Source organism: Ursus arctos, unplaced genomic scaffold, assembly GCF_023065955.2.
Source record: "Ursus arctos isolate Adak ecotype North America unplaced genomic scaffold, UrsArc2.0 scaffold_30, whole genome shotgun sequence".
Classification (NCBI taxonomy): domain Eukaryota; kingdom Metazoa; phylum Chordata; class Mammalia; order Carnivora; family Ursidae; genus Ursus; species Ursus arctos.
The window spans coordinates 25288902-25316896 of record NW_026622986.1 but is presented as its reverse complement, the minus strand read 5'-3'; the positions used below and the strand labels follow the sequence as shown (position 1 = coordinate 25316896).

The 27995-nt window shown below is 50.0% G+C and overlaps 1 protein-coding gene and 1 long non-coding RNA gene across 3 annotated transcripts in view; one reads left to right on the top strand and one right to left on the bottom strand.

Moving 5' to 3' along the window:
- Positions 1-19007, top strand: part of CAMK1D (calcium/calmodulin dependent protein kinase ID) — a 412299-nt gene extending 393292 nt beyond the window's left edge. The window contains exons 7-11 of the mRNA XM_026478648.4: positions 1322-1434; positions 2989-3067; positions 10617-10704; positions 11610-11727; positions 13226-19007. Of these exons, the coding sequence (XP_026334433.1) occupies positions 1322-1434; positions 2989-3067; positions 10617-10704; positions 11610-11727; positions 13226-13344 (517 nt within the window). The 3' untranslated portion in view covers positions 13345-19007. The remainder of the gene's footprint in view (positions 1-1321; positions 1435-2988; positions 3068-10616; positions 10705-11609; positions 11728-13225) is intronic.
- LOC130542168 (uncharacterized) lies at positions 74-10893 on the bottom strand. Of its 2 annotated transcripts, none has more exons than XR_008956529.1 (2): positions 10606-10893; positions 74-3546 (listed from the first exon to the last, which is right to left on the bottom strand). It is a non-coding gene; the product is annotated as an uncharacterized LOC130542168 (long non-coding RNA). The 2 variants fall into 2 exon arrangements; XR_008956530.1 differs by having other exon boundaries at positions 74-3008.
- Positions 19008-27995: the final 8988 nt, after the last annotated feature.

Sequence of the window (27995 nt, the reverse complement as noted above, 5' to 3'; positions counted from 1 at the left end):
CTTCCTCCTGGGCAGCGTGACCGATGACACCGTGTGTCATAGCAGGAGCAGCTGAAGAATGAGGGTACCAAGCTTGCATTTTGAACCTTTATTCAGTTTATTTGCCAACAACCTCATCCCTCACAGGCCTGCGGATTCCCCTTCCTGCGTTCTCATTCAACAGGTTTCTAGGCTGGAGCTGTGTTTGGAACAAAGTTTGATGATCTGGGGAATTCAGAACTCTTTTGAGGGGGCAGAACTCCCACGGCGTGGGCCCCCCTCTAGGCTGCTGTGGGCCCCCCTCTAGGCTGCCGTGGGCCCAGAACCAGGTTCTGTACGATGCAACTTTGTGCCCCGCCTTCTGGAAAATCTAGCCTTACCTCTGCTCTGCCTATCCCTTAGGCCTATGACCTAAATCCTACCCTTTCCCGGTGCCCTGCCCTACGTGGGCCTCGAGCCTGTACTAGATCCCTCCCTAGGTCTCCTAGCCAAGCAAACAAATTGAAAGAGGAGGTCACAGAGTCACAGTGTCTTCAGGCCCGAAAGAATATTAGGAATTTCCTAGTGTGGCCTTCTCGTTCAAATGAGGAAATCTTGGTCCAGACATGCACCAGTCGCCTACAAAGTGTACAGGTCACATCAGAGTGGAAAGCAGAAGTGAAGTGAGAACCCAGAGTCTCATGGAATGAATTGTATTGGGGACATTTAATGAAAATTTCTCCTCCTGTTGTGTTGGTCGGTTGACTGTCTGTATCTCTAGAACTACATGTCACGTGCACCAACATCCCAATATGATCTTCGAAAATTCGATTTTGAAAGGGTTCAGTGGAAAAGGGGCGATAGTATTATGATTTGTGCCAATTTCTGCTTTTATATTTATTGTATAGTAATGGCCCAAACTGTAGCCTTCCAAATACCCAGTTTGGGCATGGTCAGTTGATAATGTGTATTTTAGGTCAACTTGTAGCAAGTTGGTTCCCCACCCATCGACTGTTGGGGACAATATTACAGACAATAAGATTGAGAGCTTTTACACACAGAAGGTGTAGGGGTTGCTTTGGGAGTGTACGGGGCTCTGGTTAGTAACGTGGAAAGAAAGGTGGACTTAATATGTGTTTGCTTTAGATTACCACCTTTCTGCGATTTATCAAATCACAGCTTTGGTTCTGTGCCACCTTTGCCCCAGAAGGTGTGGTTTCTTTGCTCACGTTGTATTTGCAACACACACAGTGCCATTTTCTCCACGGGAGTGAAGACGGCTCTTCCTTCCAGGCAGAATGTCCGTGACCACAGTGGATATATGGCCATTGCAGATCCTTATAAGCACTGTCTTGTCTTCCAGGCTCTGCGGCTACCCTCCTTTTTATGATGAAAATGATTCCAAGCTCTTTGAGCAGATCCTCAAGGCAGAATATGAGTTCGACTCCCCCTACTGGGATGACATCTCCGACTCTGGTAGGTCTCTCGGCTCCCCAAGGGTGGGACCCTTCCACCTAGACCACTTGACCCTGACAGGCCTGGGGGTTTCAGAGTGGTCCTGAGGCTCCCAGGGAAACTCCATGAACCACGTACTTGGATTTGACTTGCCAAGTGGAAGGCAGGCTGGGGACGTCTGACCGGAGCCACGCTGAGGGATGGGACCAGTGCCTCCACCACTCTTAGCCATGCCCCGATCTGGGCATTTAGGACTGAAACAGTATTAGCTAGCATTTATCAAGTGCTTACTGTGTGCCGAGCACCATAAAGTCTGCACACGTGCCAGCTCACTTGGCCCTCAGGACAACCTATCAGATGGGTGTTACTAGTATCCCCACTGGACAGGTAAGGAAACTGAGGCCCTGGAAGGTGCTATCGGAAGCCACACAGCTAGTATGTGGCCAGGCTGGGATTTGAACCCAGGCCCCACGTCTCAGCTACCGTGCCACACTGAAATGTTCCCAGAGACATTTACCATTTCCTCCTCGGGGATAAAGATCAAAACCAAGGCTCAGGTAGACTGACGCGTCTCTAGAGCCTCAAGGTCAGGATGGTAACAGTAGCCCTCCCTACCACAGAGGGTGGTTCCAGGATCAAATAAAATAATAAATGAGGTAAAGCTCTCCCTGTCCCTGTGAACTGTTCAAATACCGCATTTTATTATCTGTGTTATTTCCTCCTCACGGGACGCGCCTGTTTTATCTCTCAGTCTTCCAGAACCTGGGACCTGAGTACAGCTCTCCAAGGCTTGCAGGGAGAAGCGGCATGGGGAATATTTTCTTTCTGAGCTCAGGAGGGCACAGCCTTCCCTTCAGAAGCCCAGTCCTGCGGGCAGAGAGCTGCCAGGCCCTGCGATGCCACGGGTCTCTGGCCTGGCACACAGGTGTCCTCCTCTGGTTTGTGACCCAGTCCCTCATGTTCTCAGGGTCCCACTTCTGGGTCCTACCGTCTCTGGGCCTCCTAGCACTCCGCACTTCCCTGCCAGAGCTTATCTTGTTGCATCTCGATTTCCTGCTCATTTCAGGCGGCTGAGTGGGCTGCGGGGGGGGGGGGGGGGGCTCCTCGAGGGCTGCGTCTTCACAGAGCCTGCCCAGGACCTGGTGGCCTTAGCAGAGGCTGAGGGAATTTTGGTGAATCAGTGATGTCTAACACACAGGGAGCATCAACAAAGCAGCTTCCAAAGGCAGCAGAGAGCTCAGTGAGAGGTACATGATGACAAAGATGTTTGATCTCTGAACCGAAGATGTCATCAGCTGCCCAAGGAAAGCACTTTGAGTTGGGCGGGCAGGGTCCCAGGCCTGGCGTGGCTGCCTACTCATTCGCTGTCCCCTCTCACAGTGCCAAGTCTCGGCTTCCCTTTATCCCAAATGCCGGCTCCCGCCTGCCTTTTGTGTTCAACGTACCGTAGGGTCAGTGGCGGGGGCTGGTCTGTTTTTCATGCTCCACACCATATTCCCAAAGCCCCTGCGGCATGAAATTGTCACATCTCCAGCTGCACACTGATTCCGCCCCTTGTGCTTTCTTTTTAAACAGCAAAAGACTTCATCCGGAATCTGATGGAGAAAGATCCAAATAAAAGATACACTTGTGAGCAAGCAGCTCGGCACCCATGGTAAGAAAAGTCACCCACGAGGAGGAGCGCAGTGATGTCTTCCCAGACTAAAGCCCCTCTTAGCAGTTCTTAACTGTGGAGCCATGAAATCTCGTTCTGACCACTGGCTTTCATCCCGTCCCCAAGGCAACACTTGAACTCTCCTCTTCCCTGGGGACACAGTCTCCTGAATGCACGGATGACAAGTGCAGTATGCAAAAGCTAGCTGTAGGCTTTTCATTCTACAGGAAGTGTTTTAGGGCCATTTTTATTGAAGGTAATTCTCCAGGGAGGCATTAAGTTTGCAATTGTATTCCTTGAGCTTATCGCTCAATAACTAAGTGAATTGATGTTATGTATTCTTTTCCTTTTAAAATGCTTTTCGGGGCACCTGGTGGCTCAGTTAGTTAAGCCTCTGACTCTTAATCTTGGCTCAGGTCCTGATCTCAGGGTCGTGAGTTCCAGCCCTGCGTTGGGCTCCAGGCTGGCTGTGGAGCGTACTGAAAAGAAAAGAAAAGAAAAGAAAAGAGAAAGAAAATGCTTTTCAGGTTAATGTGTCTTCAACCCCGAGAGGCATTCATTGATAGTTTGTGACCTTCTCTACTACGTTTTCAGCAGTGCCCTTGAGGCCACCTTGTTTTTGCACCGCTTACTAGGTGTGAACCCAGTTTCACGATCCACTAGCTGTTACTCTGGGTTTATACTTAACTTCTCTGAGCCTCAATTTTATCTTTATTTTTTTAAATTTCTTTAAAAGATTTATTTATTTATTTTAGAGAGAGAGTGTGGAGGGGAGGGGCAGAGAGAGAGTCTTTAACAGACCACACTGAGCATGGAGCCTGATGTGGGGCTTGATCTCATGACCCCGAGATCATGACCTGAGCCGGAACCAAGAGTCAGACGCTTAACTGACTGCGCCTCCCAGGCGCCCCCAATTTTCTTATCTTTAAAATGAGAACAAGGATCCCTCATTTACAGAGATGATATGAGAAATCATTGAGATGGTGCCTGTGAAGGGCTTAGCGCAATGTCTGGGACATAGTAAATGCTTCGTTAGGCTGTTCTCATTAAACCACCAGGAGCGTCTATTTGGAAACAAAGACCAGGAATGGTAGAATATGCAGAATGATGGCAACAAACAGCCTTTGGCTTCAGGAGAAATTCCCCTAAAAAGCTCTCTAGGAAACTGCCCCTTGTTTGTTCCACTGCCATCTGTACAGTGTTCCCCCCCCCACCTGCCGAGTTGTCACATGCTGGTTAGTCTTCCAAAGGGTAACAGCTCAGGGCAGCGTCGTGAGCTGGTTTCATTGGACACACGGTCCCCGACTTCATGAGTTTTTTGACTTTATGATTTACCAAAGCTGTCCCCATTCCGTAGCAACTGTACATTCCAGTTTTGAATTGTGCTTCTAAAACCACCAGCTGCCCCCAGTCCGCGCGCACGCTCCCAAGGTCCCAGTTTCAGTCTGGTTTGATCTTTTCTTGGGCTGGCTACATCAGGGATGATCTCTCGTGATGCCGGGCGCTGGCAGCCACAGTGCCCATCAGCCGTGTGATCACAGTGGTCACCAGCTGACATGCTGACACCCATTCTGTCCCCGTAAAGCCACTCTGTTCTTCACCTTTAGTGCAGTATTCAGTAAATTCCATGTGGTGTTCAACACTTGGTCATTAAAGAAGCTTTGTGTTAGATGATTTTGTCCAACTGTAGGCTAGTGAGTGTTCTGAGCACTTTTAGGGTAGACGAGGCTAAGCTATGTTTGGCAGGTTTGGTGTATTCAATGCACGTTCAACGTATGATAGTTTCCACTTCCGATGGGTTCATTGGGACATGACCGCATTGTGAGTCGAGGAAGATCTGTATCTTAATCTACGACCACATTTGTCAATTACTGAGCACCAGTTGTTTCAGGTACTGTTCTAATTGCGTTAAAATATCATTTCACGCTTTTCTGTATCACAACCCTGTGAGGTAGGTTTTGTCTCCATTTCAGAAATAAGAAAATCGGTTTAGAAAGATAAAGTAACGTAGCCTGAGCCAAGGTTGCGCAAATAATGGTGAAGCCACAATTATTTCCAGCCAGAACAGATTCCAAAATAAATGCTCTTCAGCCCCACCCTGTGAGGAGAAGGAAAAGGAAGACAGGAATGGCTGAAGGGGAGGGAAAGATGCGTCTGAATAAGGAGGCAGATTTGGGCGTGTGTATTTTTAAAGAGTTTAAAATAAATGATGTTTTATTTTGTAACAAGTTACATTGGACAATAGATGAAAGTGTGTGACAATGAGGTTAGTAAAACGTTACTTACTTTACCAGCAATCGTCCTCCAAAGCTGTATGAGACTTCGTCTTCTTCCAGCTGTATTGAGGTAGAGCTGACCTACACGGTTTAAGCGTAAGTGTAGAGCATCATGACGTCACCTATGTGTATGTTGCAAAGTGATTCCCGCAGGAAGTGTAATCAACATCCACCCCCTTATGTAGGGACCGGAAACAGTCGTTTCCTTGGGATGAGACCTTTTAGGATTTACTCTTCAGCAACTTTCAAATATACGCTAGAGCAGTGTTGACCATGGCCTCCTGTTGTACGTTACATCCCAGCACGTATTTATCTTGTGTGAGACTGAAAGTATGAGACTTTGGGGGATGATCTGACAGAGGAGGAAAGTGACCTCTGAAGAAGGGAAGCAATTTCCTTTCTAGGACTTGTCACTCATCCAGCCTTGCTCTGTGGGAGACAGGCAGGATGCCAGCAGCAACCTAGCCTCTGCTCCACCAGACATTTTTGAAAAACCAAAGAAGGAGAAGGTCAGTTTTACTGAGGGGCCTGGCAGAGGAGCTCCAGGCGGGGCGAGTGGCCCGGGCCATGATCAGAGCCTAAACTGTGTCTCTGTCCTGGAGCCACAGCACTCGGTATTGCTGGAGGGGGAGTGGACAAAAGAGCGAGGCAGGAAGGGACCAGAAAGGAAGGCACGGCCAGCAGGGTTCTGGTGCGAGCTCAGGGGTCGCCTCTGGGGTAGCATAGGCTTTGGTCCCATTCACCCTTCGTTACTGTGTGGGCAAGCTCCTGAGCCCTGGGGCCTGCCCTGCCCCTATATCAAACTGAGATCATAAATAACGGCAGTACTTATCCTATAGGGCTTTTCCAGGGATTGAATGAGACATTACATACAAATAAGAAGAAGAGGACCTGGTACCTAATACATCTCCCATCTGTATGAGTTGCTATTAACCTATCATCATACTAAGCAATTTGTACTTCCCTTTGGGCAGTGGGGGCCCCTGACAGGTTTTAAGCCGGTGATCAGATTTGCATTTCAGAAAGCTCTACCAGCTGTAGGATGGGGATGGATTGCTGGCACTGGGCCAAGGGAGACTGGCAGGGAGATGCAGACTGGATGTGGAGCGGAGGCTGACCCAGAGAAGGGGGCAGGGGGCCTGCCCAGAGCCAAAGGGAGGGATCAGACAGACAGCACGAGGGACACACCAGGGACAGGGGAGCCACAGCCTGGGGCAGGGCACTGGTGGGGCAGAGAGCCCTGAAGTTATTGCCGGGTTGCAGTTGAAGGGACTGGGCCGGTGAGATGCCCCACTGGGAGGAGCAGCAGCTTGTGTGTGGAACAGGAGGAAGGGGCCGGAGTGAGTCTGGAGCCCAGGAGAGAGGTTGGGCTGAAGACAGAGACTTCAGGGCCATTGGCCTGGGTCACCTTAGGATGCAGTAGCTTGTGAGGTACACAGATTGACGCCTCTTTACTTCAGAGCTGGGTTTTTGCCAGTGCTTTATCATTTCCATCGTGCTCTTCCAAAGTCCCAGGAAGTCAAACATTAGAAGATGGTAAAAATGAACGTATTTGACTCAAACATCACTGAAATGCCCCACTGCCTGCATTTTGGATATCCTTCTTTCTTTTATATAAAAGTTCCCCGGGCAAAGAGCACAGATTCAACAGAGCTGGCAGAAAGTGGAGTCATGATTCCAGGGAAGCACGGCTTTATCCACACCACCGTTCTGGAAGCTGTGCTCTTGGCACGTCAATTCTATGCCGAGAACATGATCTCTTATTCTGTACTTGCCCTTCCAACTTAATCAAGGCTCCCTGGAGCCAGGAGGGCCTCTGGCAGGCACAGAATCTTCCCTCGGCCTCAAAACAGACCACTTTGGACAGGACAGGTCTCCACCTTCAAAGTTGTCCGTGTCAAGGGCAGTCAGCCCATATTGCTAGATGTTTCCTGCACCTCTCTCACTTGAGGCTTTGCCTTTTTGTGGTGCTGGATGGTAAGAAGGCACCAGCCTGCTGGTTACTGGCCAACGAGGAGGGACCAGCAGACTGCCAGATGGGAGCCCATTACTCCTTACAGGGAAGCACCTTGATGGGGTTCATTTGTCTGGTTCAGGTTGTTCTGGACCTCTGTCTGGTTACATCAACACATTTAGCAAAATGATGATTCCTGGGCATCCATGCCCCAGGTGACACTTGGCAGTGTTCCCACCTTGGGGGAGGGGGGACATCGTGTGTCGGCCAGGCCAGGGTGGCACCAGCAGCTTTCTCCTCAGTGATCATTGAGACCCCTCGCCTCTTCTGGGCCCCAGCCACCAAGCTATGGATGACCATAGGAATCAGGAAGCAGCCCAGGAGCCTGGGAAACCCCTGTCTGGGGGTACACACAGGCATCACCAAGCCTGTCTTGAGCAAGTGGCTAGAAAAATGAGAAATCAGAGCTGTGGAGGTACAGCAGACTACCAGAAGGCAGGGAGAGATGAGTTTGATGATTTGTGTGTGGAGAGGGACAGCCAGACCTCTCAAATGGTGATTTATGTGAATGCCATCTGCATTGTTAGCATGGGGTTAAAACTGGAAAGCAAAGTGGGGCTCCTGGCTGGCTCAGTGGGCAGAACATGCAACTCTTGATCTTGGGGTTCAAGCCCCTGTTGGGTGTAGAGTTTACTTAAAAATAAATAAACTGTTAAAAAAAAAAGTGGAATACAAAAGAGACATGAATGTTATGCGGGTGTCCATAGCTTTATATGTGTGTGTGTATACAAATTTATAAGGAAATTCCCCAGGTCGGAGGCACTGTTCAATTCCTAGCACCATCGAGGTACAAGCAGAGTCCCTTCCAGTCCTAACATTCCATGCCTCCAGTGTCGCTGATGAATAATGCTGAAGCCGATAGCGCTGGACACGGAAAGCGTCGTACATTGTCGTTGGAAACTCCCTGGCTCGTGATCCACAACATGCATTTCCGTGATGGGGCCCATTTGAGAAAGACTGTGTGCTGTCCTGGGCCAGCCTCCCTAAGCAGGGGGCCTCGTGGGAGCCTCTGGGCCACGTCTGCCCTCCTGGGTCTTACTCAGCGGCAGCACACCCCAGGACCAGGGAAAGCGAGCACGGAACATTCCTAAAATAATGGGAAGTTTGCATTTCCTTACATCTCAGCCCATGCTAACCCACAGAGAAGGGAGTCTCCCTGACCCCCTCGCTGGTCTGTTTGGTTTGGAGCACGGCTCTGCCCTGCGGCGGTACTCAGCCTGAGGCACCCCATACTCCGACCACTTCTGCCTGCTTGTTTCCAAGAAAGTGCTGGCCACTGATGAGTTGGAATTGGCCTTCTTTTCTGAGGACGTAGCTTTTTTTTTTTTTTTTAAGATTTTATTTATGTATTTGAGAGAGCGAGAACACGAGTGGGGTGGGGAGGAGCCGAGGGGAGGGCCCCCACTGAGCGGGGAGCCCAACTCGGGGCTTGATCCCAGGACCCTGAGATCATGACCTGAGCCAAAGGCAGATGCTTAACTCACTGAGCCACCCAGGCATCCCGAGGATGTAGCTTTTAAAAATGGTGCAGGAGGAAACACTCGCATGAACTATCTAGAAGGAAAAGCTTAACAAAGATGTTTGCAGTCCCCTAACCTTGTTCCTCTTGTTTCGGATGGATTTGCCCGCTATTCTATTTCATTGGTTCGTGTCTGGGGAAAGGGGGCCACTGGCAGCTGTTGGAAATGGAAGCCTGGTTCCCTTGAGTTCGTTTCTGAGCATCCTCATGTCTAAGTCTTTCCGGCCCTGCTGGGAAAAAGACAGAGTCTCTGCTGGGAGGGGCGAGGGTTGCTCTTAGCGGGGAATACCAGACTGCATTCCAAACTTAGGCCCAGCCTGGCACAGACTAAAGGTCCAGTTCTGCAGCCATGTTTTCAGTTCTCAAGTGAAAGGCTGGGTGGGTGGGGGCATATTTTTTACTCGGGGATGATTTCTTGACTGAATAAGGCCTGAGCTTGTTCCCTTCATGTCCCCAAATGGTTGGATATCATAGGGTGTGGCATCCAGGCTGTTTTGGGTCCAGAACCATCAGAGTCCGGGAAATGACAAGTTTCCTCACTAACCGGTCACCTTCCAGGAAGAAAGGACTTTCAGTGTTCCTGGCATCTATCTGTCCCTTAACTTCCAAGATGCAGAAAATTATTTCATAGGTATCAGATACCAAGCTAGAATTTAATAGTTGTTAAATGAAAGGGAAAATATGGAAGGTTCGAAATGCAGAAAAGAATGAGAGCAAAACACAGCTTCCTCTGAAACTGGGGGGAAGGCCAGGTGCTTAGTTGTAGTGGAGGGATGGTGCTGAGGTTGATGGGGATGTGTGGGAGAAGAAGCGAGTGACCTCTAGGTGACCAGTGAGACTGGAGATTGTGAGGTAAGAGAGGAGGGAGGAGGATGGGAGGGAAGGAGATGTGGTAAAGCAGACAGAGGAAGGAATAGGGTGAGGGGGGTAATTCCTAAGTAGTTTCTAAGGACAGAGGTGAAGAGCAAAGCGGCCTTCTTCTCTGCTAATAGAAGGCTATAGAACAAGCAACAACTAATGCTTGGTGATATCAGGGACCCAGCTGAGTGCAGAGTGGATCTGGTCCTGGCCATTCTGAGAACTTTTCCAGGACATGAAAGGGAAGAAGATTTGCCAAGCAGGGGTGAGCTGAGGCTGGGCGCCCTCTCACTGAGTGTAGAGGAGGAACGTGGCCAAGCTTCAGTCTGCTGGAGTGGAGCCAGAAGGAGGCTCTGGGCCCCGGGTGTGAGCAGGTCCACGGAACAGTGGGTCTGGAGAGGGCACAAAGAAGGAGCCTCGGGCAGGAAGAAGCTGGGAAGATGGCCCTGGGTAGGGACTTGGTGGTCACACCAGGCAGGAAACACATCAGGACCTGCGAGGGGAAGCGCTACAAGAAGAGAGCTGGTGGAGAGGCACACGGAGGGAGAAGGAGGGGACACTGGATTCATGTTGCCTTGTGGCTTCTCATATTGTAGGAACCGCGGTCAAAAGAGACGGAGTGGGAACCCGGCAGAGAGGTCCACGAATCCCTGGGAGGGTTCAGAGTCTAGAAGGCGGGCAGGACTTTGAGCGTGGTGGTGACAGATTGTGTGCGTTCAGACAAGATCCACGCAGCCTGGAAGGGCGGCGACAAGCCACCCTCTCGGAACCTCAGGACGGCGCAGGGTTGGGGCTTTCCTGCGAAAGCGGCGTGGGACCCAGTGTGACAACACCCCCCGCCCAAGAAACTGTTTTAAGGAAGCATCCTTACCTCTGTTTCAGGATCGCTGGTGACACAGCCCTCAACAAAAACATCCACGAGTCTGTCAGTGCCCAGATCCGGAAGAACTTCGCAAAAAGCAAATGGAGAGTAAGTCTCATGCTTTATTCAATTCCCAGTGAGTCGAACCACTCCCGCGAAACTTGCCCTGTGGTTGGAGCATTTATTCCTTCTAAAGCTTACCGTCACCCGAGTTGGATGAAAATCCCCAGAACCTCACCCAGAAAGATCTTGCTAATTTTAACCAATGAGGATTAAGACTCAAAGGGGGTGTCATGGTGTGGGAGGGATAAAGTATGTTGTTTAATATTTCCCCAGCAATAGTGCTGATTCTTACTTAGTTGTTGTTTCTTAAGAACACAATTCCTGTTGTCTGCCTTTCCGTTGCTGGAACTTTCAGTTTTCAATAGTGGACTTCTATTAAAGTGATGTGAAAGCGAGAGGGGAAACCCAGGGAAACCCTATTTAGGAACGCCTAAACCCTAGCTTCTCATCAGCGTGCATAAATTAAGAGCTGGCTGTTCTGCCCCGAGGGACTGTACAGAAACAAAATGAGCTCCCCTGACCTACTTTATTCTGAGGAAACACTGTTAGGACACAAGCGCCAGTAACAGGAAAATAAAAAACTACCTTAAAACTTCATCATGAAGTACTGTTTAAGATACTGTCTTATTATAATATGCCTTTGATTCTAAAAGTCATTTCTCTAAAATTATGGAAAGACTTGGTTTACATTCATTCTAGATGTTCTCTACATCAGAAGAAGAGTATTTGTTTAAATCTCCAAAATACATCTCCATGGGGGGGGAGGGGTGCAATAAATTTGAGTCGTTTTTGGAAGATGGGGCAAGAGGAGCTTCCTTTCTAAAGTATTGTGAGAGCGTTTTAAGACCTCTGAAATGCTCGGGGTAACAGGATGAACGACCGGACGCAGTCTGAATCTTTTCTGATTAGCCGGACTATTTTGTCTGCTTTTTCCCTTTCTTAAATTTCAGCAAGCATTTAATGCCACGGCCGTCGTGAGGCATATGAGGAAACTCCATCTTGGCAGCAGCCTGGACAGTTCGAATGCAAGCGTTTCCAGCAGCCTCAGCTTGGCCAGTCAAAAAGATTGTGCGTATGTGGCAAGAATAGAACTTTCCACCTGCCATTTCAGACACATCTGGGGTGGGGAGGCGGGAACTGGCATCTGCGGGCACCCGGTGTTTGATACCTCGTCTCATTGATGTCCCCAATACCCCGGAGACCTTATTTGATTTGAAAGAATATTTTTCTGAGTGTTTCATTATTGGATATTCACACCACAGTGGATATTGTTATTTCCATTTTGAGATGAGAGCTCCTCGGCTCGAGTCCCGCACGGCCATGTCTGTCTGGACAAAAGCCCTGACACTTTTGGATCGGGCTCCTTCCCCTGAGGTTCGCTGGCCCTCGTGCGTCATTCTTAGGGGTTGAAGAAGGGATGGCAGAGACTCATGACAGCCTGATCTCGTTGGCTTTTAATATCTGCTCTTTGCTGAGGATGATGGTAATTGGAGCAGAAGTATGTGACTGCATTGGCTCTGCAGTCCAGTAAGAGTAAGGATACGGCACGGTCCCTCATCTTTGCGTGGACTGTTACATCACTGAGGGCCTGCTTACACTCGCCTATCTCTCTCTCCCATTCCCCACCACCCTCTGGTGTATTTATCTTAATCCCATATTAGGGCCATCCCAGTGGCTCCTGTCCACTTCAGAGCAGTTGCGTTGATAGTGCCCACTGTGGCCCTCGTCTCCTTGATCATGGGGCCCTTCCATTTGGTCTCACGCTGGGCGTCACCTTTCACCCCATTACCCTCAGAAAAGGGTTCCCTCCCTCTCTAAATAGTCTTCGCATCTCATCTGGGAACGTGAGCCCTTAAATTTTCCCCAGAAATCTCCGTGAGCACCCCCTGACCCAACCGCACGCCGCGGCAGACCCACATATAATGGATCTCCCTCTGTCGGAACCTACAGAGGTCACGGGCAAATGCACTATTGGAACTGAGCCGCAGGGGAGTCATCCCACATCAGGACTGTCTGATGCCAACACATGCGCCTGGGGAGCATGGTGGTGCAGACTGTGGGGCATTTTTCTAGGCCAGGGCTGCTGAAATAGGAGTGAAAGGTGATTTCCCATGGCAGTCGCTCTGTGTCACAGACGCCTCTTAGCCAGGAGTAGAGACCATACACCAAACGGGGCAGAAGGGGGATCATATTCTTTCTTCATTCTTCAAGTCTCTACTCATGGAGCGGTGGTGACAGCATTTCTTATAATGACAGCGTGTAGTCAACACCTAGCCTGAAGCTTAGTACATAGTAAGTGCTCAGTTAGCAGCACCGATCCTGCGACAGTGCAGAACCTCGTCACCTCCAGCTACAGAGCAGTTCTGATCACGATGAGAATGGGAGGGAAGAGTTGGGCCTAAGAAGAAAGCATTTTAAGGACACATTGCAAATATTTTCCTACAGGTAGGTAAAAATTTAGAGTCAAGTGTGTAAAAGTTTGCTCCCCCCCAAACCCTGCTGTGGGAAAGGGGAGCGAGTATTTTCTTCTGGAGCTTTGACCCCCATGTCCACTGTCCCCCTGCAGGTCTGGCACCCTCCACGCTCTGTAGTCTCGTTTCTTCTTCATCGGGGGTCTCTGGAGTGGGGGCAGAGCGGAGACCAAGGCCCACCACTGTGACCACAGTGCACTCTGGAAGCAAGTGACTGGCTTTGGAGGCTGGCCCAGGGGCGGGGCCAGGGGCGGGGCCAGGGGCGGGGCCCCCGTGCCGCCAGCCGCTCCAGAGCGATCCCACCTTGCATGGTGCGCCTTCCTGCGCAGGACTGGAAGACAGAAGTTTTTTATGGCCATATTTTATACCGCAATTCTGAAGTGTTCATTTCTCACAAACTGTACTGACTCAAGGGAGCTGACGTAATAGGATCTGGTGCTGTACATACGAATCTTGCAAAAGCTCTGACGGAACGGACCTCCCGCGTCCTCTCCCCCAAGCCCTGTCATTTCCGCTCTTCTCGGTATGGGTAACGTCTATGTTGTATTTTTTTCATTAATGACAAAAAAGGTTTCAACTGGATTATTTAAAGTATTGGTAAATATTGTGCATTAGGGTTTTATTTTTTACCTTTTACGAAATATGCCCTTCTGATCGATACTTCTTAGTCCCGTGACCTGTATCTTTTGCTTGTCAGTAGTAGAGTTTTATGTTAACCTTTAAGAGATGGTTGTTGTTTTTTTTTCCCACCAAGGGGAATGTAAAGGTATTTTTAAAAATTCTAATAAGAGGATCGAGAATCTGTCTCCAAGGCGAAGAGTGCACTTTACTTCTATTTCTCCTCCTTCTCTCCCCTTCCCTGGAGGGCAGCTCTCAAGAAAACAACTCCGCAGTTCTCGTGGCTGTCTTTTCTCCAGGGCCGCCTTGGGAAGGAATCTGCAGAAAATCTTTTCCAGCACCCCCCCACTCCCAGCACGCCTCTGACCAACCAGAGACCCGAGGGGCCTTCACTGTCCGTGGTCGGAAATAAAGAAGCCTGCTCCCCCCGGAGACTAAGGCTAAACTTCAGAGGCTCCGCGTGCTATGAAGGAGATGCCCAGCAAAGACGTAAGAGCCTCCCTTCCACAAGGAACCAGACACCATTTCGTCCAAAGGGAACTCCCCGCTCGGCTCCCATTTCTCACGAGGGTAACACAGAAAGCTCCGCTCTCAGCTATGCAGTTTTCAAGTTAATCTCTCTGTTTTTTAAAAATGCATTTCTAATCTTACACTTAAAATGGCCTCCAAGTGACATAAGTCGTTTCTGCAGATTTTTACCCGGTCCTTCTATGAATGTTATCCAGGCGAGGAGAGGGAAGTGGCCTTGGAAAAGAGTCCATTTATGTGGGGGGTGGTAAGGAGAGGTGGCCTACTGAGCAAGTGGGACACTGGCCACCACAGTGATGGCCAGAGACGGCCTCCGCCAGGCCCAGCCGGCACTGGAAGCCCTCCTTCTGACCAGGGCAATCTGAAAAACCAAAGACCTGTGATGGTGGGGTCACCAAAGGGCCCAGGTTGCCTGGGACTGAAGACTTTCTTGGGATGTAGGACTTTCATTGCTAAACCTGGCGATGTCCCTGGCAAGCTGGCCACGTTGTCGGTCCGTGTGGTGCATAGGTGTGCAGGACAGAGCGCGGTGTGAAACCCAGGGCAAACCCTTCTCGAGGGGGCTTCCAGGACACCCTCTTGCAGAGGCATGCGTCCCTCGACCCTCCTGTCCATGCGATACTATGAGTCTGCGTTTCGCACCATCAGCCTCAAGCCTGCCACGTGTCCCTGTGGGTCTGCCTTATGGCCCAACAACTTTACTGGCAGAAGAAAATGGCATGAAGATTAGAAAGAGTATCTGAGAAAATGGAGGTGGCTCTCCAGGAGCTTTATTGGGGTGTTGCTTACTAACAGGCGTAACGGAGCATTCATATTGCCACAGTATCAGAAAACAAGTAATTAGATGTTACAGGGGGTGATCATCTGCCTGGATGTGGTCCCTGTAACGTGTGCCTGAGTAGTTAGCAGCCCTTTGGCCTGTGTGCTCGATGCCGTCAGTTGTGTTTGAAGAGCAACTTTTGAAGCCACATTCACCGATGGGTGATTAAATTATTTCCTAGAGCTGACATACGGGGTGCGTGTTCTATTCTATTAGTTTGAAAGTGTGTCTGACCTGACAAGTCATAGGAGGTGAAAGTTGAGGCCTGTTGCAGGTGTCCCCTCTGTGGTCTGGGCCAGCCCCTGGCCATGCTTGGCCTGTAACACTTCAGGTCTCTACAACATAGTGCGAGGAGACAGTGACTGCTTTCAGCCCCAAAAGTAAACTCTGTTGAACTTGACATCAGGCAAATCAAGACTGTTTCAATGCCACCAGACTTCAGTCATTTCCTATTGTTTTAGGAAGAGGAGAAAAAAATACCATATGGAAGAACTTCTGCTCTTTGAGAGAGCCTCTGCGGCAGAAGGAGAAAGGTTCTCTTTCAACCACATTTGGTATTATTCATGCTTTATTATCACATCATTCGGCAAGAGAACCCAGAATGTGCCTTTTGTTAAGACCTGCAGCTGAGTCCCAGGCCCCTCGCCAATGTCAGATCCCACCCGTAGGAGCCGAGCATCTCCTACGTGCCCCGGGCTTCCACTCCCTGTGGAAGCCAGTGTGTGGCCGAGGCTCAGGGATGGCCACTGGCCCCATTGTGGGCTTCCTTTCAACCCCAAGCTCCCCGTTAGTCTCCTAAGCTTCTTGGAGCAAGTGGATAATTTTTTCTACTTGAATAGGACATGTTGAAATCGTGTCCTCGAACGGTCTCTCCTTAAGCTGCCTACCCGTCGTCCCTCCCTCATGTCCCGCTTTCACCTCCTCTGTGAGGGAGTAGGCAAAGCTAGCGCGGGTCTGAGATAAGCAGTGAGTGTGCGCCCACATGCGGGCCCCCCACCGACCAGCAGCTGACCGCTCTTAGCCAGGGTGCCCTGGAGTCTGGACTGCTCACGGCTGTCCCTCACGAGCACACCAGAGCCTGGGGTATTGGGTTAGGATAGGGTAAAGGCCACTGGAGCCGAGAGGGGCAGGGAGTGCCAATGGGAAGCACACCGGACCATGGAGAACCCTTGAGAAACGGAGAAGATGCCCTGATAGGTTGATCACAGCTCCAGGCAGCGCATGGCCGTTGCAGTGGGCAGGTCTCCCCATCTCCCGCTGCCTCCAACCCCGTAAGAGAGCAGCAAGGATAATGTCCCCCTTCATGTCTCCTTTGTAAAGAGCTATGCAGAAAGCATGCAAAAAAAAAAATGCAGGGCTTAGTATTCTTGACTATGGCAACGATTCTGGTCACCTCTGAAATCCCACCTCAGGAGCAGGGAGCAGCTTCACCGCCCTGCACGGGAGCTTGTGGCCTTGGAGAGGGTCCCGCTCTCCAGCTAGCGGTTAGCGTGACGTTCAGGAAGCTCAGCAGGCCAGCGTGGTCCAATGCGAGATGGCTTTGGCTAAACAACCAGGGCTGTGGTGCTTAGGAAGCAAAGGCTGTCTGATGACAGGGATTGGGCATAGAACCCCCAGACTCAGTTTACCTGCCCAGCACGGACCTCCTCCTGTTCGTTTATCTACCATGGTGTCCAGCATATCCTGGATGGGTTGTGGGTAGGAGAGAGGAACTCCCCTTTAGTGTGAGGGTCAAAAACACCAGGGACCCCTCCTGAAAGGGGGTTGACCCTCTCTTGAGGAGTGACAACTTCATCTGATTAACCCATGGGATGTGACATTTTATGAGCAATTTTAAACAGAAGAGACCAGATGCAGGGGAGATAACTCAGTATTTGAAGGCTCTGTGGCCCAGCGAGAGTCTCCACCAGTGGTGCCTCTTCGCCCTGGGGAAGCCGCACAGGGACAACGGCTCCAGGGCTGAAGACAGAGAGCCAGGGTTAATGCAACCCTCCCTACCCCACGTGACTCGCAGGGTTTCCTTTGGATATGTGAAGGAAAAGCCAGGGCCGGCAAAGGGCAGCTCCTCCAATTTCACAGACAGAAACAAGATGTACTCTTTCCCAGGGTCACACACTCACTTCTGGCCAATGAAATGAAGGTCCTCTGTTTCAACCAATGCACGAAACCTTTGCATGTCCTTCTCAAACAGTACTCCTCCGGTTCTGTCTACCCACACTCGGCAGAAGAGTTTGCCTTTTCCTTAAACACATTCCAGACCAAACACTGTTCAGTTTGTTTCAAAAAAAAAATGTGTATACCTGTATGTAACCCACCACTCTTTTGGGGGGACACCTGGTCCTCAGTTGGGGCTGCAAGTGTACCTGACATTTGCAAACCAGCGTTCCAGCCCTTTGGTTCTAAGAGTTAAAAGTGTTGAGCTAGAAAAGGTGAACTGGACAGAGTCCTCAGAGCGGGACTTATTTCCTGAAGACACCAAGAGACCCCGTCTGCCGGTGAGCTGGCTCCAAAGCACTCACCGCGGACAGCAGGCAGGGAGGGGAAAGGAAGACAGAAGCGCACGCCCCCTTCCGCCGCCCGCACCCCACTTGTGGTCCCAGTGCACCACGGTCTGCAGCCTGGCCGCGGGCCCGGGAGCCCAGCCCCACTGTGAAGCCGGCCCGCATGCTGGCCAAGGCCCGGCCCGCCTCCTGCTCCACTCGGAGTCAGACCATCAGACTGGGAGGAGCAGCAGCCCTTCCCCGCCTTCCCTGCCACCTGTGACTGGAGCGTCTCGGCCTTGTAGCTCTGGGGGGCTCCGCTTCTGCAAACCCAAAGGCTGTGCATTTGGCAGCCAAGCCCGCAGCATGTGGCTGCCAGGTCTGGTTTTGTGGACAAAAGCGAAGTGTGGAATGGCTTCTCGGTGTCTGTCTCTCTCTACACCAAAGGGACAAACTGTTGCATTCACCCTGTGTACTAACGCTGCTTCTGCATTTGCCATATCTATTTTTAACCTTTTGGTCCCCAGGGAACTTCTCATATGGTGATTTTGTCTTCTGATTATTTACTGAACTATTTTACTTAGAGGTGATTTTATTTTCTTATGGTCAGGAAAAAAAAGAAAATGAGAGGAGTGTTTGAGGCTTCAGTCAGAGAGAAGTCATCACCAGGGACTCCAAAGCCCCAAACACAAAATAAATTAGTCCTCAAAGGAAAACCTTCATCTGGACAGATGGAGATTGCCAGGCCCTCGTGCCAGCCCTGCATTTCTGGGGCAGGGCCTGGAGCAGGGCTGGCTGCCGGGCTCTCCAGAGGGAGAAAGAAGGAACAGGAGCATTGTTCCCTTGGCCATCGGTCATACACACAGAAGCCTGCCACCCTCCCTCCGGGGCCCCAGCGTCAGAGTGTATGACGAGCCATCCAATGACAGCAGAGAGGCTGCGGAACATCTTTGTTTGCAAAGATGGGCAGCACGTTTCAGAGAACATTTAGCTTAGTGCCACTTTTCAGGTTGGATGACATAAAAGGCATGTTCTGTCCAGGATAAAATTTGGAACAATTTCTTAATTGGCCTTAGTCACTTCTCTGAGCCCTCCCACCAGCGAGCGAGCATGTTTTCCAAAAGCTTACAACTGGCGAATCCAGGAATGTCCCCGCATCTATTATTACGAGGCTTGTGATTGGTTCAGTTTTCCCATAAAAACACATTTGTCCCAAAGAAGGGAAACTGTGCATTTATTCCATGCATGTAACAAACTCTGCAAGAAGTTTAACCCACATAGGTTTGCGGCGCTGCAAAATTGTTCATGGGCCTATGTAGCAAATGATTCTCTGCCTTGACAATCATGTACACATATCAAGATTTCTATCATAATGATAATGAGATTGATGACTTCTTGTTTTCCTCCAATAAAGACAATTAATCACCTTCAGATGTGTGCGGTTTATTTCCTCCATAAAGAGCGGCGGGGGGCGGGGGTGTTCCAAGAGTTCTCTCTTTCTTCCTGTTTCCAAAGTTTGGATTTGAAGTCAGGGAGTTTGAATTGAGCCCCTGGAAACTCATGTCACCTGCCCGATGAGCTGGAAGTGCCAGGGAGGAAAGGATGGGCACATCTTGGCTTTGGGGTCTGTGGAGGGTGCCCCACTTTACTACCCTGCTGGACAGAAAAGCTCCCCGTTTTCGTTGCTGCTGCAGAAAGAGGCTGGAGACAGGCCCATTAACTCAAATTGCACCAATTACACATTCATGAGTTGCTTAGAGGAAAAGCCGATTTCGAGGAACCCGTGTCTGAGTAAGGGGTGAGCAGCCTCACCCCCACACCGATCCGTTTGCTCAGCACAACTTTGGAGCTCTCCATGCCCAAGGAAAGACTCATTCTGAGCAGAAGGCTGCCTGCTATCTTTCTTGGGTGGGGGGAACCAGCATTTCGTCGGTCATCAAACATATTGTGGGCAGTAGGTCTGATGACCAGACAATACCTCCAATCCAAATGGTAAGTGGCTGTTTGCAGAGGGAAATGAACCGGAAGTGTGTTAGAGAAACATAGAATTAACACTGTCCCGCGAAACCAGTATCCGATGGAAACGGCCTTTGTGGAAATAAGTGAGCCCTGAAGAAATATGGCGCACGCCATCTGACATCTAGTCTTTTCTAAATTCTCTATGGCTTCTCTTAGCCCAGACCCTAATTATGAAGTATATCAAAGCCAATGGATCATTCGGTGGGTTCATAGGTGACATTGTTGATGCAAATTTTATGGAACAAAAGAACTTTGGTAACCTAACCACTTTTGAAAACTTTGTTAAGGATTTATTAAAGATAGGACTCGCCAAGTGTGACTGAAAATTAAGCCAAAGCAAATGCACTGAAGTCTAAAACATACCGATAGAAAGCTGACATTTATTAATGCCTTCGAGTTGAAATGCTTAAGGTCAAACTTTTTTGGTGCTTGGCTCCAGGAGCCAGCCCCTCTGTCCTTCCTAGATTTACCCAGCCTCCCTGGGGCTTAAGCCCCTCTGCGGCACTGAAATTCACCTCAAATTTCCTATATTTCCAGATAACACTTGGTCTTACACATTCTCTTGTGAATATGTATTGTTGATCACAATGCATTTAGGAGCCAAAGGTATAAGAAGAAAAGACTTCTCGTATAGTTACAGGATTGTCCGTCCAGAAAAGAGCCATGCCTGATCACAAGAGACACAGAGCTTAATGGCAAAAGGGGGTATGAATTGTGTCCACCCAGATCCTCCTGGCCCTCCGTGCCCCCAAGGAGGACAACTACAACAAAAACATCTCAGAGAGGAAGGTTCTGAAAACAGAATGTCTTCCATTCACACGCGTGCCAAGCCATTTGGCTGGGCTAGTGGTGGTCTCGGGGGTATGTGTGTACTTGGCTATGCCAGTGCTCTCTAGTTGAGAAAGACCAAGGAAGAGAATCTATAACGAGCTCCATTTTTTGTTTAACATATTTGGTCGCAAAACCTGTGCAGAGCCCCCAGAAGATGTGATTTCCAAAAACACCTCTGTTACATTAGCTCATCAACAAAAAAGAGAGCGTGTCGGTGTGTGCACGCACACGTGCTCTTGGGCCCTCCGTACAGAGGGGCTTCCAGCTGAGGGGGTAGGTAATGGGGGCCCATTGCCAGGCCACATCCTCCATGCCAGGCCCTGCACCCTGGCTCGGGGGGAAGGGGGCTTGTTTATCCACCCACTTCCCACAAAGGTACCATCCAGGGCCAGCCGGCTTGCGTGTGCCCAGCAGACCTCAAAGCATCAGACTGAGCGGCGGGATGACCAGAACGTCTATCAGGTTTTCAAGGCTGGAGAGAGCTGCCAGCTAAGAGCATGGGAGCTGGTGTAGGCTCTGGGGGGGTGGGGGGTGGGAGGGGAGCACATCCAGGGATGTGAGAGGAGAAGAGGAGAGCTCTTGGCACATGCAGGGCCCCAAGGAGAGTTATCTTTCCCTCAGGTCCTTTGGCAGCAGAGAAATTAGACTGTGGGGCCCGTAGGACCCTCAAACCCTCCCTCACCCATTCCCCCAACAATTCCCATCAGGGTCTTTCAGGTGGACCCTGGGATAAGGTCTCATTCATTCATTCAACATCTTCTGAGCACCTCCTGTATTTCCAGGTTTTCGTGCACACTGCAAAAAACAAGGTCAAGCTGACATGGACACTCCCCTCAAAGGCTGCATGTGGAAGGGAGTTCTGGAATGAGCCTGGAAGGAAGGGCGGAGAAGAAGTAAGTAGGAACAGCGTGAGCAAGAGCGCGGATGCAGATGGAATAGTGAGTATTTCCCTGGGCACAAGCTGAGCGTGTGGGCAAACCACGGGGAGAGAAAGGCAGGCTGGACGAGCCTTGCTGTTATTAGTGCCAAGGAGACCTCATAGTAATGACGATGTCGTGTATGGATCACATACTGAATTCCAGATACTGCGCGAAGTGCACCCCATTCCACATCTCGCTTACGCATCAGCCTGGCAAGGAAGGTGCCTTCGGTGCAGAAATGGGTTCAGAAAGTTCTGGTAACAGACTGGAGGTCGGCAGATTCAACTCAGCTGGGACTGACACCAAAGGCCATTCTGCCCAGTCGCCTCTCATGATTTTGCCCAGGTCACAATTCAAAAGCATGAAATCTGGATTCCATTTAATAGGTAAGTGGGGACCACTGACGACTATGGAGTTGAGGATTGACACAATCAAATCAGTTAATGTTTCAGAAAAGCACTGTTTCTAGGGTCCTGTCCACATCTCCAAGACACATTTACCTTCTTGGGCGGCTCAGCCTGGCTTTACGTGTCACCCAGTGATGAGGACCCACAGGGAGGGCATAGGCGTCGTTATGTAAACAGCCCACATGTTTTCTGCTGCTCTGTTGCTCCATTTCTCAAGGACAAATGTCACAGAAGCTGGATTTGATCTAGAATCAGAGATGCAGATAATACTGCTGGATTTTTTTAAATTAGTCTGTCCTCTTGCTTGGATTCATATCTCCGGAAAGTTCTGTTCCTACACACAGTTTCATTCCTGACATGCAGACTTCCCCGTCATCTGCTATTCTCCTGAAGATCATCTTCAAAGCTGCTGATTTATTTTCAAGAAAGTGTCTCAGATCTCTTGTTTTCGTCCAGCCTCCCTTGAGAGGAACTGTATTTAGCATGAGCTCATCCACCTAGTATGTTTCCATCAGCAAGGGGACTCTTTCCAGAAAGACAGTAGGGCCAGGAAAATGCAGCTTGTAGCCAATTTATTAACCCTTTCCCTCTTGCCTACCTCTTCGCCACTCCCCTCCCCTCCCAATAACATTCCCTTAGCTCCAACATGGTATTTACTTTCTTGAGTACAGCAAGATCTATTTATGTGGGCCTTGCTGTTTATGTCAGCTCATGGAGAAATTCACTCGGATGCTGAGCTGCCAGCCCAACCTGGCTATCAAGGCGCAGATGAACACGCATACCGCCCCCCCAACGAGGGCCAGCTGTTCCCCAGCACGGAGCTGGAAAACAGCTGACTTTTGTACTCACCTAGCCCAAAGTGCTTGTCACATGGCACCCCTGAGGGAGAAAAGAAAGCTTATTCAGGGATTAGGTCTGTACAAGTAATTGTCCTGTATCTGGACAGTAATCCCTCCCATGAAGGAATGTCTTAAGGGCACAGCAAGTGGGGAACACTGGGCATCACCTCCAGCTCGGGTGAGTAGGTCTGTCCTAGAGGAGAGCCCAGCCTCCTCGGTATGCTCCCGGCTACAGACTCCCAGGCCACTGCTCAGAAGGCTGCATCCCAGTGCTTCTCACAAATTCTCCTGGGGAATCGTGCTAAGATGCAGGCTCTTATTGAGCAGGTCTAGACTGGGGCTGGAGCTCCTGCCTTCATGACAAGCTCCCAAGTGCTGCCACCGCCCCATCCCTGGACCCCACTTTAAGACTCGAAGCAGCCTCTTCCTCTGGGTCTCCTGCCTGCCTGCATGTTCGAATCATCTTGGCAACATTTTGAAAATACTAATGCCCAGGCCAACTGAACCAGGATCCCTGGGGGGAAAGGCGGCCTCGGAGTGTCTCAAGGGCAGATCAGGGTAGCCTAGTCGTCAAGCCGCCTTGAGCTGAGAAACTCTCTAGCTCGCAGTGAAGCACAAGTGGACCATAAGTGATCAGCTGCCTTCCTCTGAGGGACAGGGCCAGCTCTAGCCCCGGCCTTCCGGGTCTAGCTTCAACGAGCACATGGGCTCTCCTCTTGTCTGAACTTGACCTCCGTTCTTCCCATCATCCAGAGGTGCTCCCACTGTGCTTTCTGGAACTCACCATCTCTCATCCGCAAAATTCCTTATATTCTAAGTGTAGGTGGAAAAGGACAAACTGAGGGCCTCAGAGGGGAGGAGGGTGAGGGAATGGGATAGGCTGGTGATGGGTAGTAAGGAGGGCACGTATTGCATGGTGCACTGGGTGTTATACGCAACTAATGAATCATCGAACTTTATATGGGAAACCGGGGATGTACTGTATGGTGACTAACATAATATAATAAAAAATCATTAAAAAAAAAAAAAGAAAGAAAGAAAAGGACGAGGAGCCGGCAAGCAGGGAGGGACCCACAGACCTGGCCACTGAGTTATGAGAGATTGATTAACTCATACAACAAACACGTATGGTGTTGCGTGCCAGCCACTGTTTTAACTTGTTCAGTCCTTATAACAACTCTCTTGAATGGGTACTACTATTATCTCAATTTTATAGATGAGGATACCGAGGCACAGGAAGGTTAGGTGGCTTCTCCCAGCCACACCACTAGCAAGGGGGCTCTTATGGGTTGAAATGTGCCCCCTAAAAATTCATATATTGAAGTACTAACCCTCATTTCCTCAGAATGGGCCCTGATTTGGAAATAGGGTCTTCGGGGTGGGTCTGAATCCACTGTGACTGGTGTCTTTATATTTTTACAAGGGAAATTTGAACAGACTGACACATGGGGAGAAGGCCATGTGAAGATGAAGACAGAGACCTGCAATGCGCGGATGCCAAGGATTGCCAGAAAATCGCCGGAAGTTAGGGGAGAAGCATGAGCAGATTGCTGACCTCACAGTCGTCAGAGGGAATGGAGCCAACACCTTCATCTCAGACTTCTCGCCTCCAAGAAGGTAGGAGACGATCGATCGATCTCTGTGGTTGAAGCCACCCAGTGTGTGGGACTTTGTTACAGCAGCCCAAGGACACTCATCCCGTGACAAAGCCAGGATTTAAATACAGGTCACCTGGTGCTGGAACCCAGGCCCTTAGCACTCCTCGTGGCTGCAGTTAGGGGCATTCTGTCCTGCAGAGATGTGCGCACTCTTCATCTCTCTTTTCTCTCCCTCTTCCGTTTTCCTTCTCCAGCTCTGCCATTTCTGCTTGTAATTCGTGCCATGCATGTTCGTTACCTATCGGCCATGCCATAAAATAGCACCAACGGAGACTTCCGACAACAAACACTGGCCATCTCACAGTTTCTGTGCGTCAGGAGTTGGGGTGCGGCCTAGCTGGGTGCTCCGGCTCCAGGTTCCTCATGAGATGCAGTCCAGCTGCTGTCGGCTGGAGCTGGGACATCTCAGCATCCATCCGTAAGCTCACTCGTGTGGTTGTGGCAGGCTCAGTGCCTCACCGACTGTTGGGTTGAGGGGCTCACTCCTGCCCATGCCAGGTAGGCCTCTTCCTAGGGCCGCCCATGATGTCAGTGGTCCAAGGAGGACAGAGAGAGAGGAAGTACCCAGGATGAAAGCCAGTCTTTTTAAAACCTAATCTTGGACATGATTCCCCACTGCTTCTGCCATATTCATTAGAGGCAAGGATCACCCAAGGGTGTGAGTGCCAGGACATAGGGGTCACTAGGGCCCTCTTGAAGGCTTCTTGCCAACCATCCTCCTTCTGTGTTCACAACCACTCAGTCCCCTTGGCTGACTGGCAAATGGGGTGGGGCCTGGACTCTGATTTGGGGTACAAATAGCGGAGAGGCAGTGTAGGGACAGAACCACTCAGTGTTAGAAAGAGCCACGGTTTTCTCCAAACTATATACCTACAATTAAGACTTTAAAGTCTTTTATTTGTTGTAAAAATACAGGACAAGATACCGAAGCATTAGCAAGCTGCCCTGAGGAAGCTCCAAGCTACAAAACACAGCATTTGCTACATGCTAAGGAGCTTTTCCCTCCTCAGAGAAAGAGTAAGCTTTGGTCAGATGCCTCAAATCCACAGGTGCACCCTGTCTACCAAATGAAGCCGACAAGTTCCTTTTTAAAGAACGCATGAGTTCAAGGACGCCTCGGTGGCTCAGTGGGTTAAGCGTCTAACTCTTGGTTTTGGTTTCAGGTCATGATCTCAGGTTTGGGAGATCGAGGCCCGAGTCAGGCCCGTGCTGGGTGTAGAGCCTGCTTAAGATTCTCTCTCTGCCCCTGACTCTCAATATGTCTCTCTTAAAAAAACAAAAACAAAAAACCTCATGAGTTCTACGCCCACGTGGAGACAGGAAATGAAGTCGTGCCTGTGGCTACTGGTCCTCCCAGCTAAGATTAAACCCGCACGCAGAGACTGGCTGGAAAGAGGTATCCTCTTGGGTGGGCTAAAATGGATCCACTGTACCTGTAGACGAGCAGGAACAAGCTCCCAGGCAAAAATCCACCACGGGCTCAAGCAGATGTGACCCCTTCCTCTAGCGCCAACACACTCGTACAGAGGGGTCTCCAGTGTCTAAAGTTCTTGCTCGACAGTTGTCATTCTCTCCTCACACAGCAGGTGAGGTGAGTGGGAATGGCGTACATCATTATTTCTTTTCTTTAAGATTATTTTGAGAGAGAGAGAGAGAGAGAGAGAGAGAGTGCACGTGCAAGGCCAGGCAGGGAGGGGCAGAGGGAGAGAGAGTCTCAAGCAGAGCATTGAGTGTGGAGCCAGACACGGGGCTCGATCTCATGACCCTAAGCTCATAACCTGAACCAAAGCCAAGAGATGGAAGTTTACCCCCCTGAGCCCCCCAGACGCCCCCATACATTATTATTTCTCTGCTTTGTACACGAGGAAACAGAGCATCAGAGGGAGAAGTGACATGCACAAGAGCCAGAAGTGGGCCTGGGCAGGCCTGGGGCACAAACCCACTCTCCACAGACTCCAGTGCATTCTCTCCCTCCCACAACGAGCAAATTAGGAAAGGCAGCGGCTAAGTAGAGAGCAATGGCTTTGGAAGAAAAATATGAGTAGTTTTCCCTGAGGCCTCCTGGGCCCGCAGTGGATATATTGCTGCTATGAGCAGGTCAGAGCATGAGAGGGGGAGGCTGACCAGGCCATTCTTGGGTCCTTCCTGACACGCTCTCTTGGTTGGACTTCCATTCTCACCTCTATGGCCACCTGCAAACCCAGCACGATCCGGACTGAAATGTTGGTCCTCTGTGCTTGTCCCACCTGCTTGGGTGAGGCCTTTTTCCCTCCACAGAGATTTCCCAAATGCCTCCTGCGTGCAGGCGCCATTCCAGGCAGCGAGGTTATGGCGGTGAGCAACTGCAGACTCTGCCCTGCCGGAGCATGACGATCCCCCCCTCTCCTTTATTCTAGGTCTGGTCAGCCCTTCGGTGTGTGTGGGGGCTGCAGGCAGGATCAAAGAACCGGAGGGTGTGTCTGTCACCCAGTGTTGAAGAAGCAGCAAATAAGCTTCCTATTCTCCAGAGGCAGGGCTATGCGAGCGACCTTGATTCCCTCATAACCGACCTCACACGGATGCCCTGAGCCAGTGTGCACGGGACATTCCGGTTAAAACACTCACTGGGATCGCTGAGCTCCAGACATTATTTGGCATCATAAGCCAATAATTCCCCGTGATCCTCATGGTGCCCCTCCCCCATCTCAGCCCTGAGGGTCATCAGAGGGTTTGAGAGCTCAAGTGGAGCCCGAAGACTGGGTCATGGTCTCAGCTGTGCCAACTAACAAGCTGTATAAACTTGGGTGAATCACTCCAGCTTTGGCCTTCTGCGTCCTCATTTACCCAGCGATGGATCCCAAAGGCAGCTTCAAGTTCTAGAACTCTCTGACCCTCAGACACCTCTGACCCTCCCCATGTCATGATTGCACTGGTTTCTGGTGCCTCTCTCTGCTTTTCACTCTGTGCCTGGAAAAGGGTGTTGCCATATCAAGCGGACCCCCATTTGCTTCCTGAGAAACATGAAGAAGGGTCTCAGATGAACCTGTGAATTTCAGGCTTTTCAGACTTGGGTCCCAGCCCAGAGGCAAGGAAGAGCATGAGGTAGAAATGTTCTAGTACTTATGAAATCCACACTTCCTGTCATTTCTTTCCAAGTCTGGTGTTAAATTAACAAGCTCAAAAGTGAGTGTTAACAAGGATGACTCAGGCCTAGAGACACGACTTGAAGTCATGGCAGCAAAAGAATTTTTCTGATCCATTTGCTGACAAAAGACAGTAAGGGATCATTAATCTCGTTCAGTGATCTCTAAAGAGTTTGTCCACCCTTATGGTAAATGGTTTTGATCATGCAAGCGCTCTAAACATATGAATATTTACATATTTGGAAACGATAGGCATGTAGTATTCTACCTACGTATGAACCTACCAAATGCACACAAAGGGGCAAATCAAAAAGGCAAGATCGAAACAAAAGAAGCACCTTTAACAGAAGAAAATTTTTATTTTCCTTTGAATAATGTGACTTAGAGGGCTACTATTTTTGTAACAGAGTCTGAAAATCTGATTTTAAGTCTGGTTTTATTTAAATTCTTGGTTTCTAAGCATTGTTGTAACGGAAAAGTTGCAATGCAAAAATATATAGATCTAAATGGAAGAAACATATTGATGGGGTGCTTGTAACTGGGGACGTGACCAAATCCAAACTGGAAACTTACATGACCACAGGTAATTAACAGTCCAGTCTCCTTCTACCCTTCCTGCCAAG